General features: G+C 45.0%; 1 protein-coding gene across 1 annotated transcript in view; it reads left to right on the forward strand.

The window, feature by feature from the left end:
- The first annotated feature begins 7638 nt into the window (after positions 1-7638).
- Positions 7639-17446, forward strand: part of LOC8025615 (GPI mannosyltransferase 3) — a 33517-nt gene continuing 23709 nt past the window's right edge. The window contains exons 1-4 of the mRNA XM_029972978.3: positions 7639-7859; positions 9290-9437; positions 12292-12409; positions 16902-17134. Coding sequence (XP_029828838.2) covers positions 9292-9437; positions 12292-12409; positions 16902-17134 — 497 coding nt within the window. The 5' untranslated portion in view covers positions 7639-7859; positions 9290-9291. The remainder of the gene's footprint in view (positions 7860-9289; positions 9438-12291; positions 12410-16901; positions 17135-17446) is intronic.

A 17446-nucleotide genomic window follows, 5' to 3' on the forward strand; every position in this document is an offset into this window, starting at 1 on the left:
AGAAAACCCCTTAATCAGTCAATTTAAGAAGACGTGACGGGGGCGTAATGTAATAAAAAATATGCAAAAAAAAAAAAAAAACAGGACAGAGAAGTGAGGCACACAGGACAGGTCGTACCTTGCAACTGAATTTTAATAGAACACACAAATAAATATATTAAAACCGCACATGCGCACAGAGGATACATTTCATATAGATTAAAACAAAAAAAAAACAGAGGCTAGACGTCACTGATGGGTGTCTGAAGCTTGACTGATGAAGGCCTGCTCCTTACCAGAGAGGGCGATAGAGGGAGCGCTGATATAAACATCCGGGCCATGGGCCCTTATCGTGAAGGCCTCATGTATTTCATACTCCAGTTGCGTTTTGAATCTTTGCGCAACCTTAGCTCTATGGAACTCCGGTTGGCATTCACATCTTCTGTGATAGATGTGAATGCCAACCGGAGTTCCATAGAACTAAGGTTGCGGAAATATCCAGAACGCGAACGGAGCGTGAAATACATGAGGCCTTCGTGATAAGGGCCCATGGTCCGAATGTTTGTATCAGCGCTCCATTTGTCGCCCTATCTGATAGGAGCAGTCAAGCTTCAGACACCCATCAGTGACGTCTAGCCTCTGTTGTTTGTTTGTTTGTTTGTTTGTTTTTTTCTTGTTTTTTTTTTTCTAATCTAAATGTGCGTTTTGTGCTCATGTGCGGTTTTAATATTTTTATGTGTGTGCTCTAATAAAATTCAGTTGCAAGATACGCCCTGTCCTGTGTGCCTCTCTTCAGTGTCCTGATTTTTTTTTGCGTATTTTTCTTTATGTATTTGAACCAACTAGCCCAACTAGCAGTTTTAATAGTAGTTATGTGAACTGAACTGGTAAAATTAAAGACGCAGTGTTGGATACACAGATGCAATTTATTATGGCACGAGTTTCCCAGAGTGAAATTCATTGACATAGATCTATTACATCATATCACATGTAAGTACACGAATAGCAACGTTAACGAACACACAACACTGAACTCCATGACACACTTAGATGTGTGCCAGTTATTCAAAATTAAAGCTCCAAAAACAAATCTCGCACACTCATCCTGTGCAGCAGGTGAAGAACCGATTATTGCTGTTTACGTAAAAATGGCTGCGAATCAAATAGCGCTTCAAGTAAAAATGACTCTAAGACACTGAGCATGATACTCGGCGAGCCGATGTCGAGCTTAAATCTATTATTTTCGAAAATTGCTGGTTCTGGATGTTTGGTAGTGAACGCGGTTAACCACGAGCACCGGCACGAGTCTATGGCTTGAAATTTTATGGTCACTTGCAAAGTCGTGAAACGCGAGCACGTTTTCCTACCCTTCGAATCATGAATTATAAAAAGATTGTGTCGTCGAATTCAAAGTGATGTCTTGGTCACCATTCTCTGATCTCCTTCGGTAAATCGCAGACTCTACCTGCTACGCTGAATCGTAAACGTGCCAGCTTTTTGCCGAAATTGCGTCTTCTTTGCGGCTAAGTGAACAATTTAAGGGACCAGGACATTGTATACGAAATAAGCTTAAATATAACGTTGATGGTCTGGAATCTTAACTATAATTATAAACGAACATCATTGTACCAACTGACATGGAAACACCGAACAACAAAACGCTTGTGGTAATCAAGTTCAGTCTGTATTCCATTGGGTACGCATGGATTCTTAGGAAGTGTGAGCTAATTTGTTTGTCGTCGCACAATGTTGAACTTCAAGATATCGATAGGCTGCTTGCACTGACGTCACATCGCACACTTTTGAACACCGAGTAAAAGGAGAAGAGGGAAACTGCTTTTGTAAGAATGTTGAGTGACAGGTTAATCTTCTCTAATCTTCTGGGAGGAGAATAGCGACGCCTGTGCAAATCCGGGAGGCACGAAGGAGGATCCTGATAAGAGGGGAGCTCCTTCTTCCCCTTTTCTCCGGAGGGCATCGGAAAGGACGTCATGTGCAAGCCACGTATACTCCAGATACTACGTCTTTTCCGGGCCATATATACACACTGGTTGCACTGGCCTCACATCGTATACTTTTGACCACCATGTAAGTGGAGGAGAGGGAAGCTGCTTTTGTAAGAATTTTGAATGGCGGGTTAATCTTCTATAATCTTCTGGGGGGAGAATAGCGACGTCTGTGCGAATCCGGGAGGCACAAAAGAGGATCCTGATAAGACGCTTATGGTCAAGAGGTCCAACGAGTCAAGAGGTCCAACAAGTCAACAGGTCCAATAGCCACGTGACAGCCGAGTCAAGAGGTCCAACGAGTCAAACTGTCTAATTCGAGTCAAGAAGTCCAACGAGTCAAAAGGTCCAATATATGGCAAGAGGCTCAACGCGTCAAGAGGTCCAACGAGTCGAGAGGTCCATCGAGCCTTATTTTTTATCCTCTCTGTTCATAATTATATTGCTATTAATGGCTGCTTGTGACGGTTACTGACTGTTTGACCTATTTGAATGATTTTGAACAATACAACTACTACATAGCTATTGGTGACAGGTAGAAAAAGACTATTTGTCACAATGTATATGTATATGGGTGTTAAATAATGGATAGTGCCTGGCGACATATTTTGGACTTCTAGAACTTAGTATCTGTGTTCCAGTCTCTGTGTTCTAGGACACATTTGTGCCATTTCTACGGGAGTGGCCTCTCAAATTCCCGAAATATAAAATACAAATGTATCTCAGGATCTCGCGTTTAGCCTTGACTTTCATGTATATCAGTATTTATAATCGCAAATACTTCCTTCGGTAACTTTGCCCAGTCCTGGGTTCTCGTATGTTCTATAAAAAAATATGATGCGCTACTATTTTATGATTTTGTTTTTATTCACCGAGTTCACCGAATCACTGAAGAGGTAAATAACACAACATGGAAAGGAGCTCAAATATTATTGGAGGTTTCGCCACTTGCCGTCAAATAGGGTGTTGCAAATGAATGCGGGCATTGTCTGCTTGAAACGTTATGACCGGTGCAAGCTAGCGGGCTATTCTGGGCCGTTGACTTTCTCAAAAGCACGGAGCAGCCACGAATACTTATGCTAGTGATATGTAACTCCTTCGCTGCTCTTTATTTTTGCGAATGCTGTGAAATAAATCATAAAACGGAATGTTTCGTGATTAAGCACACTTGACACGAATTACCGAACACTTGTCTGTCGATATCATTTATTTTAAGTTGACATCACGCGATGTGTTAGTCGGGTGGAATTGTAAGATGGGGGGCCAGTTGCTCGATCATTTTTAAGAAAATTGGATTATAGAGATTGAAGTCGATTGGAGAACTGTTCATGTCGGAAAGTGCGTCGATCTCGGAAGCCGATAGATATAGTGTGTCCAGTGCTAGTCCACGGCGAACGGAAAAATGACTAATTTTACACGCCATTCTGCGCCCGGCCAAACTGTGTCTTCAAGTTCTTCGAGAACCAAGGACTTCAGAATATGAAGGAAGCTATTTTGACGAGACGTGAACAAATTAAAACAATTACTACAACTTTTGAAAATGATGTCGCAGAAATTTAAAATAAAAAATAAAAAACTCTCTTCAGTTATCCTGACGTCAAACACCTGAATAGTGCTTTAGTGTGATGGTAGACGTCGAAATAGCAAATAACTGTGGACATATCTTTCGTATATGACGAAAGATGTGTGCAAAGTAGTTTTACAATTATTTTGAACCCGCATGTCGAAGTAGTGACTACCTAATGAAAAAAAAAAGCATCTCAAATCGTGGAATGCTAAGACCTTTCCTTTGACGAGTTCGATATTCGCGGAGGAGATAAACGCGGGAGATGCAGATTTACGACTTCGTGGTCAGGGGTAGAAAAGCGAAGGCACACAGCCCTGAAGGGCTGCAGGTCCCCAACAAACCAATGTTGCTATAAGCTTGACAGTTTATAACAACAATGATTTCCGGTGTTTACGAATCCAGTGCCCAACATGCGATCTCCACAGCCCAGCGCGCGCGTATCTGTCGCTTCAGAAACCAAGCAAATCACGGGTCATACAGACGAACAGTGATTATATCACCGACCAGAAACGATATATCAAAGCCCTGTTAGAGATCCCCCTTGCCGCGTGGAAGTCTTCACAGCTTAACTTTTTGCTATTTTTCCAGCATTTTTCTTCTCCGCCTTATTTTGTTAGCATCTCTGTTGTCTGCTTTATTTGATGCGTGAGTATTACCTGGCTCAGTCAGCGAAACAGCCGTCGTCAAAATCCGTGACTTATCCAACGCAATTCAACAGAATTAAAAAAAAAAAAACTCTGGTCACGTGACCTTTCTGGTTACGTGAGCACGAAACCCTTTCCTGCCTGGTTTCGAACCTAGACCCTCTTGATCGTGAAACTAGCGCGCTATCCGATGCGCCAACAAAACTCGGGCAACAAAACTCACGCATTCTCACATCATAAGGAAAAGCTTAGGTGCCCTAGTAGTTTTTTTTTTTTTTTTCTTCTTTGATTTTACTTATTTCACTCCCCTTGCCCGTACGTATTTCACACCAAGAGGTGCAACGAGTAAGATATCCGATATTAAAATTCTTGACGCGTTGGACCTTTTGACACATCGGGGCACGAGTCAAGAGATCCAATATGGGTCAAGAGGTCCAACGCGTCAAGAGATCCACGGCGAATCAAGAGGTCCGACGCGTCATTAGGTCCAACGCGTCAAGAGGTCCAATATTGGACCTCTTGACTCGTTGGACCTCTTGACGTGTTGGACCTCTTGACTCGGAATCCTGATAAGAGGGGAGCTCCCTCTTGCCCTCTTCTCTGGTGGTCATCGGAACGCTCTTTGGATGACGTCACGTGCAAGCCATGCCAAATTTAGGGTCAATAAAATAAAAGTTTTTGCTCAGATATTCCGCACCCGGTGCATAGTCCGCACCTGGTGCTTAGTCGACACGAATATCTTTTCATAGACGGCACACCTTGACAAATGTCTGCTTCCATAGCTCACAAAAAAGCCTGTATTATACATAAATCATCAGCATACTCTTTGATTCACAAACTCCGTTCACGTCTCGTCATAATAAACGATCTTGAAAAACACGCGTAGATAGTCCGCACAGGCTAAAATTTCAACTTTTAAACATGTATTGTCCCGGAAAATAGGGTACTTCTCTCGTTTTGTTTTCGCGGTGATAGACTTTCCTCTTGTGAGGGCTTTGGACTTCCCGCTGTACGGCCTTTGTCGGTTATAAAATATGTCTCCATGGGGCAGATGTCCTGCGGCAAAGCCCCTAAACGAAGACAAGCTAGCTCAATTTAAATGAAGGTTTGTTGTCACTGATTGTTATGACATCACAAGTTAGTTCAAGTCAGTGTAAACGATCAAGGAGAGTTTAATAAAATAAAAGGTAGAGTTTTTGGCGTTTAATCTTTTTAACATTTAGAGAAATAAGTCCTGTTTCTGCATTAACAACATAACTACGATAATGACTAAGCATATTTTTTCTCGTATATTCGTAAAACATATTTAAAGTTGATCATTCTGATATATTTTGCGTCGATTTATATAAAGTAGTTCTTTGGTAAATAATTTGCGAATGTGTCTTTAAAACCTGTTGAAGACTGGTTTTTTACTTTCTTTTGCATTGAAATCTTTTATTGTAATTCTAAATATTAAGTGTGCTTGTCGCCAACCTTTCATAAAGTAAGTAGAACAAATTATCACCACGTTCATGCTTCGGTGTGAAATTGACGACTGTGCAAAGTACCATAGCAAACAAAACCTTGGCAAGCTCTACGCCTCGAAATCACGAGTGGGTTGCACTGACGTCACATCGCGTACTTTGACCACTATCTAAGAGGAGAAGAGGGAACCTGCTTTTGTAATCTTCTGTAATCTTTTGGGAGGAGAATAGTGACGCCTGTGCCAATCCGGGAGGCACAGAAGAGGATCCTGATAAGAGGGGAGCAGCCCCTCTTCTCCTCTTTCCTATTGCTCATCCGAGCTCTCTTTGAATAACGTCACGTGCAACCCACGTATTAGCTGCTGCATGAAAATGTTTAAAACAATTATGACTCGTACTATTATTGCACGATTTGAGTTGGAAACACCCTGAGGTAAATACACCTATTGCATCAAGGAGGCTGCAGGGATTGGTGTTCCACGCGCCGCACGTGCTGGCCTCAGCAGTAGTAACTTTTCTAAAGCAAATACCTAAAACAAATGGGATCTTGCACGCGCGTTTGTCAGCGCTTTATTTTGGTTATTTACTTCGAATTATGGTGCCTGGATCGCGTCTCCGACTGGTGTGTTTACCGCGGCCAAAAAAGTGGTCCCTCGATTTCCGCCTGATGACGTCATAAAAGTGTCATGCTGTCGCCGGTCGCGACCCTGGCGGCGTCCCACCAGCTGTGGTGTATGTGGCAGACGCCTGTTCTGCTGCAGATCGCTCCCCACTGTGACAGTTCACGGAAGCTCAAGCAGCCGGAGTTGGGACGCCTAAAGGGACGCCGTGACGACAGCGACACTCGCGTTCGCTCGAGCTTTTCGCCAGCATTTCTACGGCCAACCGCCAGGATCGCGACAGGCAACAGCATGACACTCGCGTCATTTGTTGCCACATCGGGACCACTTTTGATGTATGGGCGGGATAGGACGCTAAACACACCAGTCAAAGACCCGATCCAGGCACCATACTTCGAATCTTTTCTAAGGGGTAGGCGTGCGCGTTTCGCGTGTGGGACACCGTTCCCTGCATTCTCCTTGATGCTTGAGTAATTTAGCAATAGGTCTATTGCAGCGCGATACGCCAAGAAACCGAGATTGGCAGGCCATCTAAAGTGCCTTAAAATCGTTAGTTTACATGCTGTATTTTTAACATTTATAGCCATACTGCTAAACAATTCATAAGGAAGAGCAGAACAATTATGCTCATTCTGGTGTACGCTTTTGGGGCAATTCAAGCAGGCTGACAACGGATAACAGCACCAGACAACCCACAAACGCTCGTTTCCTCCCATTTTCTTCCTTGCTTCGTCACCGCACCCCCCCCCCTTTCTTTTTTTTTTTCTTGTTTTTTTTTTGTTTGTACGGACTTGTGCATTGTTGACGAAATGACGTGCGATATGATTATTTTTCGTTTTGACGTAGTGATTATAATGTCAAGTTTGCCATATATTGCATATATGCAAGCGTGCGAAGGCACAGACACGCATTACTTTGGCGTGCCAAGAAAGCTTTGATCACGCCGCGAGAAAGGCGAAACTTGCTTTCGACGAGTTGTGCCTCTTTCCTGCGGCACTGCGCTTTCATAAAAATTTCCCCGTGTTCTCAATGGCAATTCTCACCGCTTACATAGGGTTTTAAAAAACTTCTTCGGCGAATGACGACGAAAGAGTAGAAAACCTGCCTTCAGCACGCTACCGCCAGGCTCTGCAACGCTAGCGAAAACGAGATGCAATATGGCCGTCCGGTGGCCGCCTTTGCGCTGCCGCTGTAGTTCTGCAGCGACCAAGCGGTGAAGCGCCGTGACTCTGAACTCCAACCACAGAGGCTCCGACGCTCAATTAATTTCAAATCTTCCGCCTCGACGACTTTAGGAAGAAAAAAACAAAAGAAAAGCAAAACGAAGACGAATGGTCAAAATTCCGGAAATGACGAAACCGGACAAGGACGCAAGACGCAAGGACGTCGAAAGAAAACAACAAAAACGTTAGCCATGGCGTTGCCGCAGCACCAGCTGGAAATGCGTGCGCGCGTTCAAACGTTCCATATATCAGAGCATGGAGATGAATCTGTTCTAAAATAGGCTAAATGATCGGTTAGAGCACACGGCCCAGCCCAGTGACAAGTCCATGCTTCGCGTACTACGTCGCACTGCAAAAGTAAGTGAAAGCTACGAGCTACCGGCCGGCATAGCAATGTTTACAATGTAAACATCGGATATCCTGTAAACTTTACATGATGTGCGATCCGCCTATCAGCAAGTTGTTCACTTTGAGGCTCGTGCCCGAAGATCGTACATTATTTTATTCAGACACATTTGGTCGTAGTCAATTTGCGCGTAGTCATCGTGTTATTAACCAGAGATTACCGAAAGTTAACAGGTGCGTTTCTCAAACTCTGGGATTAATTGGGTTAGACAGTGGGAATTTTGTCCTCCCACTGGATGTCTGATGTCTCCACTGTACTTAGGTCAGTATGTAGCAATGGACCTTTTCCACATACCGACGGCACCAGGCGGTTGCTGCACGAACTAAAAATCGAGGAAGTAACCTACCTGCGCTACCAATCGATAATGGCAGCTACGCTACCAGTTTCTTCGCTCTCTGAGCAGCGGCGCCTGCCCAACGCGACTTTAAAGAGGGGCATCCGTGGCGTCCACCCAAACGTCGTGTTTTCCTTTCCGTCGACGTTCTTTTTTTGTGTAACACAATTATATATATGCTGCAGTTACGTGTTCTACTCGCTGATATACAGCCTCCTTCCGAATTTCCTCGATTTTTCGTTCCGACTTCCGCCGCTTGGCATCGGGCGCTCGCGCGTGCGCAGAACGCTTCTCGGAAAAGGTCCATTACGGTACTACTGCAAGCCCGGGATCTTTAACGTTCGTCACGCAGTAGTGTTGCTCGACCGCACGCCAGTGTAGGACGCTGATCCAACTACTCTGCCAGAAACACTACGCTAGTCATTATTGCGTACGCCTAAACCACTACCATAGTAATTTCGGCGTACGCGAAAGCAACTGCGGTAGTTGTTTTTGTCCGGGTACCCTAAAATCACTACCCCGCCGACGTCACTACACACACTCCGTAAAAAGCAACCGATGACAGACGCGAAACGCAGAACAACTTTACGGCTTTAAGAAATTCTAGAGTAGTTCACATAAACATGTTTTTCAATCATTTCATCTCGCATTTACACAAGGAGCAGCGGTAGTGGTTATTGCGAACTCCCAATCACCACGGTGGTTGTTTTGGAATATGTGATAAGCTCTGCATTTACACAAGGAGCAGACTCGAGTCTGCTACTTTGGTAAATGTGGTGCTTATTACATACTCCAAAACAACCACCGTGGTGATTGGGCGTTCGCAATAACCACTACCGGAGTGATAATAGTTTCGGCGTACTACACCTGTACAATGCTCATATCCAGATCAAAACGGACAGGGGTGGGGTTGAACCCAGCATGCCTGGGTTCGTATTCACGACGATAAAATGATTTTATCGCGCAGTTCACATATATCACTTTTGCAATATCCCGTGAGATGTTTCGGTACAGTTGACTTTCACGTGACCGTTTTCTTGGTTGCAGGAATGGGCAGCGCTGCAGAGTACCCCAAGTGTTTCTTCCTTTTCATGTTCATTCTGTTCAGAGTCGGCGGTTCTTTTTTTGTGAGGACCTCTTTTGTGCCGGACGAATACTGGCAGTCCCTGGAAGTGGCACACAAATTCGTCTTTGGGTGCGTATGCTCTTTGGCTATGGCTTCTGACAGCTCAAGAAAGACAGGCCCTGCCCAAGCCATATCTCATAATTGCTAACCAACAAAGCTGTGTGCGGCATTGAAGGGGAGATGCAACAATTTTTGTACTTCCAGTAAATACCGCTTAGAATTATTCCTCGACATTCATATCCTATGTAACACGCGTTCGATTTTTTCTCCATGCAATGACAGTCGCAAAAAAAAATATTGGATAAAAACCAGCAGCGTTCATCCCCTCAACTCACACCCAGAACAAACAGTCACTAGATTTGGAGCCTATTATGCTTATCACAGCCATGGCGCCGGGGTTGGTAAAACACAGGGCACACGCCGAGTACCACTCATTCTTAAAGGAATACTGAAATGGAAATAGAAATGTACCTCTCACGTTCAAAAACAACTTCAAGGGTGACTCTGGTCAAAAGTCGAACCAAAGTGAGTGACTGATATTGATTTGCTGAGACTAAATACGAGCATTGCCAAAATATTACACTAATGGGAGACCGCGATCCACTCTAAAACTGGTATTAAAAATGCTACCACCAGCTTTTCAGTGAGCATTCAGCGGGTTGGCTGTTTGTCAAGCAACCTTGTGCTCTGATGTCATCTTCGTTTTCAAGGATGTTTCTTGTTTGTATTGCCACTTTCGCCGCGTTTTTCTGCTGCACTTTCAGCCATCCCAGCAAATGATTCCAGCTTGTTATGTTATGTTTCAGCGCTTTGTAAGTGCTTTGTGGCAATCATCTACAAAAATGATTGACTCTCTGCTCGCTCAAGTGCATCGTGGTGCCAAAAGTGGCATTTACTGGCAGCCATAGTTTTGTCTTTTCCTGCTCAGCGTGACCTTCCACAACGCCTCTGCAAGGTGCTTTGCACACCACCAAGATTGTAGTTCTTCTCAGAAGAAAAGGGGGAGCTTGCCCTGAGCCTGTGTTCATCGTGGCAAACTCGCTTTTCGACCGGCAACTTCTTGAATGTGTAGTAATATCTGCTACAGGGGTTTGATATCTGCAAAGTAAAACAGTAAAACAGCCGTAGCATCTTACCTGGCTGATCAGAACTACTCTTTCGACTACACCGTTCATACTTTTTGCAGTACTGCAATACAAACTTTGCATCGCACGATGACCATGCAGCTGATCACAAGGGTTGCCATCATGCTCGAGTTGGTAGTTTCGGTTTCGCCGTAGACCTTCGAAACAAAACTTTAAGTACAAAACTACACAAAGCATCAAAAAAGCAAACAAAAAAAAACGGACATTTTGTAATTCAGGGACACATCCTTCACTAAAAACCTTCGTAACCCTAAAATGGAGAAAATGTACAAGAATTACCCTCTTAACATGATAAAAAAAAACTGCAAACGATGATCACACGTTTGTATTTTGAACAGATGGCTTTATCTTTTGTTCCGAATGGTCGATTCCAGCAATCGCTCGAAAAGCAACCGTCGAAGAGGACAATGCATCTCGGGAGATCCGAGATGCATGGTTGTGAGTTTTGCCACTTGCTGGCGTAACAACCTGGTTCTTTGACCGTTACAACCTGGCTCTTTGAGAGGCCCCGTTGCTGGTTTGGCAATGCCAATGGAGGCAAAAAAGTGAGCAACCTCTGCTTCAAACCCTTCTCTCCCTGCAGGAGTTAAATAGACGCGGGAGAGGAAGGAAATTCGGTTCAACCAAGGTCGGCAGGGATCGCGCGCGCGCAGCTTGCCGCTCTGTTTTTGCGGAGCAGCGCTTTTATGGGAAGTTTGACATAGTGACATTCAGGAACATCTGCTGGTGCAATCTGGTAATCGGTTTATTCGTTGTAAATATTGTCTCGGTGTCTTTTTGAACAAAACGTTTGCGTCCCTTTGGTGTGGCCAGAACATGGCTGACGTTTATAAAATTGGCACTAGAATTTTGTTGCATTACCCCTTCAAAGGGGTGATGCAACAATTTTACCTTCGAAAGAATTTGCAGTTTTAAATTTTTACATTGTCTGTCTTACCAAAAGGAATGGGAAAACCGCCTTGTTCTTTCGAAATATCGCGATTTCGTTGCGTAATAGCAAAGAAAAGAACGGGAATATTTTACGATTTGCAGCCGCTGGGTAGCGGCCAGGCGTGACGCACAAGGGGTATAATGTAATAAGTTGGCAAGATGGGCCATTATGTGCTCAACCTAATACTATATTTGATAAATATTGTCGTTTCAACATGAGTCAATACGTCAGAAACTCCATATCATCGACAAAGTTGTGCTGTTCTGGTGGCGCCATCTGCCTGAGGTGAAAAAAGACTATTCTTCCCTTGAGCCTCACCTTGTACTACTATGTCAGTTGAACTTCCTTGCAGAAAGACAAGCCCTTTGCTCTCCCCCTCTCCAAATCGCTCTCACCAACCTTCAAGTAGAGTCAGGGGCTCTGAAAGAGAACCCAACCCTCTTGCGCGCCACTGTGCACGTGACTCGGAAGACAGTGTACAAGTTGAGGGTGGTTTGGAGGCGCCCGAAACGTCACTTGTTTGACCTTTGTTTTCTGAACTAAAGCACGTAGGCAAATTTTCTTTTTTTTTAGTTCTTTAATCCATACATGACAGGGAACAACTACCACATTTATTCGACTGAAGTCCAAACATTGTTGCACGGCCCCTTTAAGGTTGGGCCATTCCCGTCATCTCGGCTATTGTTTTGTTTCAACAAAAAAACTAAAACTAGCGAAGCATCAGAGCTGTCTAACTGACCTTATATGAAATTAGGGTCATCAACAGCCCTTCCTCCCCCTGCATACCGCCGAAGGCAGCTTTTCTGGTGGGTCGAAAGCCATTGATATTTGAAACCTGTTTTCGCAGGTACGGCTACCTGACCTGGGAATGGAAGCACGCCATTCGTAGCTCCATCTACCCAATGTTCATCTCTGCCCAGTACACGCTGCTCAAGTTTCTCAAGATCGACACTGTTTTCATGGTGGTACGTTGGACGACCTCATCTATAATAATAGTAATGCTTTATTTGATTCGTGCCCCAGAACAACTAATAGGTTACAATGTGGTGGCACATAAAATATAATACAAAAAAAAAAATCCATAAAGATGTTTGCCACGGTTACAAAATATGGTGCGGGTCAGTAGCCGAAAAGATATATATCATGCTCTCGTTTAAAAGTAAAAAAATCTGCAAGCACTTTTTGATTTGTAGATGGTTGAGCGTGTTGGTTATTAACAACAGACAAGACAGGTTATTAACCTGTCTTGTCTGTTTGTCTTCAATGTCCCTCTTTCCTTATCATAAACTTCTTGATTGTTGTTCTTTCACACCAGTCATTGAATTGCCTTCTATTCCATTAGAAAAGATCCTGCGGCTGTTCTACAGGGTGCTTCCGTGTTCTATTTAGGAGTAAAGAGATTTGTGTATTTAAACTAACGAACTTGGTGTGATGAAACATTTCCCAAAGGTTTCTTTAGCTTTTATCATACTTAATCTTTCAGACTGCAGGATTTGGGGAAAAAAAATTTAATCATAAAAAACTTTGTTCTTTTTATTCACAGGGAGGAAAATGGCAGGGGTTGACACAGCTGCTATACTCACAGATGGCACAACATAAAGCGAAAACGTGCTGCTCTGGGTTGCGAGTACCCGAAAAAAGAGTCAGCAGATCCGAGCCTGTGCGGTACCATTTGTGAGGAGCGGCATCAACCGGACAATTTTTGCACTTTTCCTCTCTCTGCATAGGGAAAAACAAGCTTTTCCTGGCCTAAAAGCCCCACTCATAAAACTTGAGTCTGTTAACCTAAAGACACCTTTGTTAAAAGTTTCAATGCACTTTGTTTATTCATTTATTTAATATGAATGTTCGTGCGCCCGAAGGGCGCTTGGAAACACGCTTTCACATCTAGAGAACTATAGTATGACATTGAAGCCTCGATGACATAGACAGCTAAAGCGCACTTAATACCGCCATAACTAAAGTTATGGCGGCGTCATGCATGCGCCGAACGCTTGGTGAGATTGGTCTATTGTCCGGCAGACGTTATGGATTTCCAAACTGTACAAACGTTCGATGATGCTTACTTTTCATGGGAAACGGCTCTTGCGTCTGCCTCTTCTCAGAGGACATGCTGCGCTGTTTCTGTAGATCATTGCTAGCCGTCACACATGGTGTGCTGTGTCTTCACGTCAAATGTTTTCCCATGTTAGATCCTTTGGTGTGGTACTGACATAGCTAACCCTTTGAGTGCTAGGTTCCCCCCCCATGCTGAACTCTCGTCTCAGCGACACTGTAGCATGCTTTGTGAAGAATGTTTATTTATCAAAGATACATAGTTCTATGTGTGGGCGAAAAATCTTCATGCCTCCAAACTAACACAAGTTTCCTAGTAGTGTAGTTATCGAGACATGGCACTTTGCACTGGGGTCCCTCTTTTGAGTGACCTTACTCTGCCTTTTGTTTTAATTCGAAACTGTAACTTCCTGGTTTTCACAGTCGTCGAATAGACCTCATTCGTAATTTCTAGATATCAGTGTTCGCCTTACAGCCAGAGGTTCAACGACAGATTTGCCATTCTATAACAACAAAGGAGCATACCGAAGCAAAAGTCGCCTAAACGGACGTTTTCACATGCCATAAAAAAGTGACACTGCAAGATAAAACATTGTTTCTATTGCTTGCTCATACATGGTGCTACACACAAAAAAATATTACAGCTCAGTTACGAAAAGCAGGGAGCAAACGGAAACCACATGGGAGCCCACATCAGGGCGTCACGTGATGACGTGTCTTGTGACGCTCAGTGGATAAATTTTCCCGTTAAAATTAGCGGATAAATTTTTCGTGTTAGACTCGACGACAAATTTTTTGTCAGAAGATTTTATTGTTAAATATGGTGGCAGAATTTCCCGCCAAATTTAGCGGGAAAATGTCCGCATGCCATGTGATTGAATGTAAATTGTTACTAGATTAAAGGATACATGCAAAGGAAAAAAACATTTTTTTAACAGCCTAGATGGAAAAAGAATGCTATAAAACGAATTTCCAACGAAGAAAAAAAAATTTAGAGCTATATTTACAGCACAATACGAATTTGTAGTTGGCGCCCGCCTCACGTAGTACACCTGTGCGCCGTCGCGCGGCACACAGATGTACTGCGTGAGGACTTTGAGGTGCTGCTGCTGCCTCAAAGTCACGCCGCTGCTGCACGCTGAGTGTGGTGTGCCGCTGTTTAGGCGCATTTCTCCACGCCGCCGTCGCTGCCGCCACGCAAGTTCGTCTGCTACGCGGCGCCGCCGCCGTTATTTGGCCGGTGCACAGGTCTATCGCGTCTTTTTGCGCTTTTCCAGGAGCTTCCTTTGGGCTCTAAAAGTTGCTTATTAATCTTCGTTTTTTCTTGCACTTGAAACAAAGATGAATAAGTAACGTTTCGAAACCATAGGAAGCTTCCGAAAGAGCACAAGTACCACGGGACAAATAGCGGCCAGTCACGTGACAATTAACGGCCAACTACAAATTCGTATAGCGCCATAAATAAATAGCACTAAAAATTTTATTTTTCATTGTAAATTCGTTTTATGACTTCCTTTTTTCAACCAAGCTGTTTTAAAAAAAGTATTTTTATTTTGCGTGTCCTTTAATGTCAGTTAGCAAGCTTCCTAGAATCCGGGGCACCTTTTTGTGATGCTTCCGTTCAGTGGCGCTTGCTACGCTACTAACCGAACCCAACTGGATGGAAGCGGTGGAACCGGCGGGATGTTGGATGCACATTGTTTGCTGTGGGAAGCGATTCTATTTTGTTTTTTTATAGCGAACACAAAGTTTGTGCAAAAAGAGCGTTGTTCAAAAACGGTCCTTCTTCGTTGCCCGTGGGGCAGCACCGGCGGTGGCACAAGGATTGCTATCCGCCCGTACCTGCTTGGCAGCAGGCAACCGAGAATACCCGTTTTCGAATAACGCTCTTTCTTAGAGCTTGCCAATTGGTAGATCTAAAGGGCTACCCAAACAGGACGCATTTGCTGTACCGGAATTGGAGGTGTTTCTTCAATTCTGGTCCGCTTTGACCCTTTTTTTTTTGTCAGGGGAAAGCTTTTCTTCATTCCCGTTTTTGGACGGAGGCTCAGAGCGTGCCTGTCACGTGGGCGCGTATGGCCGCTCGCACGCTCTGCTGGCTGTTGTCGAGGCCTCCGCTGTTGTTGTCGATCCCCAGCCTCCCAAAAACAAGAAATAGGAGGAGAGGAACGCCGTGCTGTTTGCGGGGTTAATGTACTCGCGCCGAAAGTGTTTGCGCATGCCGCAACCTCCATGGTTTTTTTTGAGAAGCGTACCCTTTTTTTTGCCGCGACGGCATTTGCTGTATCCTGTTTGTACGGCCCTTTAGCAGCATTGGCGTAGTTTGTGCTCTGCAGAGTGTGGAGTAGAGTACGCGGCGCCTCGACCGTTGCCGCAGTTTGTTCGCACGACACCGTGGTGGCCGGACCGCGCCTTTGAGTGGTATGTTCACCGCACCCTAAAAAGTGATCCCTCGATTTTCGCTGGACGATACCCTGGAAGTGTCGCGCTGTGGTCGGGCGCGATTCTGGCGGTGTCGCGGCGGCGGTAGCAGACGTGGTGGACACCCGCTTTGCTGTAGATTACTGTATAGCTCGACGGCCGACGGAAGCTTCGGCAGCCGGAAGTTGGGACGCCAAGACAACGGCGATGCTCGCGTTTGTTTGTACTTTTACGGCGAGGCTGTTATGCGCTAGGATCTGGGAAAGAATTTGTACGCGGATGTTGACATTGTTGACAGAAAACTCCCCATTGGTCGTGGCAAGTATGAATAAATAAAAACAAAAAGAGGGGGCAACCAGCTTGAGTCAGCCTTCCTTTGCATTATTAGATAGTGAGGTCTTGATCCCTTGTTGTCATCTCTAGGCATCGTCCTCGAGGTTTTCCTAGAAGGCGTCAAAGAGGTCGTCCTAGGCCTCGTCCTCGAGGTAGTCCCAGAAGTCGTTCTTGAGGTCGTCCCAGAGGTTGTCTTCGAGGTCGTTCTAGAAGTCGTCCTAGAAGTCGTGCTTGAGGTCGTCCTAGAAGTCTTTCTTGAGATCGTCCTAGACGTCGTTTTCTAGGCGTCGTCCTCGAGGTTGTCCTAGGAGTCGTCGTTAAGGTTGTCCTCGAGGTCTTCCTAGACGTCGTCCTCTAAACATCGTCCTAGGCGTCGTAAAGATAACAGCTTTGCTGGTCCCACATCTACATGAAATGGAAGGGCTTTACAATTTTTTTCCGGGATTTCTAGTCTGCCAGGATTGTGAAATTCAACAGCATTACACATTGGCTTCTCTGACGTCATTTGTTGCCACTTTGAGACTGCTTTTGACGCATGGGCAGGAGGGCCGCTAAACGCGCTGGTCGAAGACGCGCACTTGGCACTGTACGGTGTGCAGCAAGGAACTGGGAAGCTGTTTCCATCGTTTTGCACACGAAAACGCGCAGACCATGTTGCCACGGCTGGTGCAAGCCCTGCTGTCGGCCCTGGGGGACTGCTGGACGGTGGAGCTTTCTCGGAGGTTGTTTGGCCAGGAGAGTTCGTGCTGGACGGCCTTCTCCCTGCTCTGCTCCTGGTTTCTGCACTACACGGCCTCCCGGACCCTCACCAATGTGGCAGAGCAGGTGGCCACCGCCGGCGCCCTCGCCCTCTACCCCTGGAGGGGACAGAAGCAGCCCAGGTGGGCCCCCGTTGCTCTCTGGGGTCACTGTGACGTCCATTTGTTGCTGAGTGCTGATTGTTCAGCGAGTTGTTATTGTATGTGAGAAAACATGATTGCGCTTTCAGACAAGGACAGCGCTCTGTGGTGTTTGTTCTTCCTCTCTCCCTGTCTCAAAGGGCAATCATGTTTTCTCATGTTTGTTGCTGTTCTTACTTGAAAATGTAAGGTGGAGAGACCTGGAATTTATAAATCAGAATGCGTCATATGGCCGGTCTTCAGTCACTTCCTTTAACCAACATCTAGATAAGAAGGCCGTAGTGCTGAATCTTG

Source organism: Ixodes scapularis, unplaced genomic scaffold (genome assembly GCF_016920785.2).
Source record: "Ixodes scapularis isolate PalLabHiFi unplaced genomic scaffold, ASM1692078v2 ptg000020l_1___fragment_2___debris__unscaffolded, whole genome shotgun sequence".
Taxonomy (NCBI): domain Eukaryota; kingdom Metazoa; phylum Arthropoda; class Arachnida; order Ixodida; family Ixodidae; genus Ixodes; species Ixodes scapularis.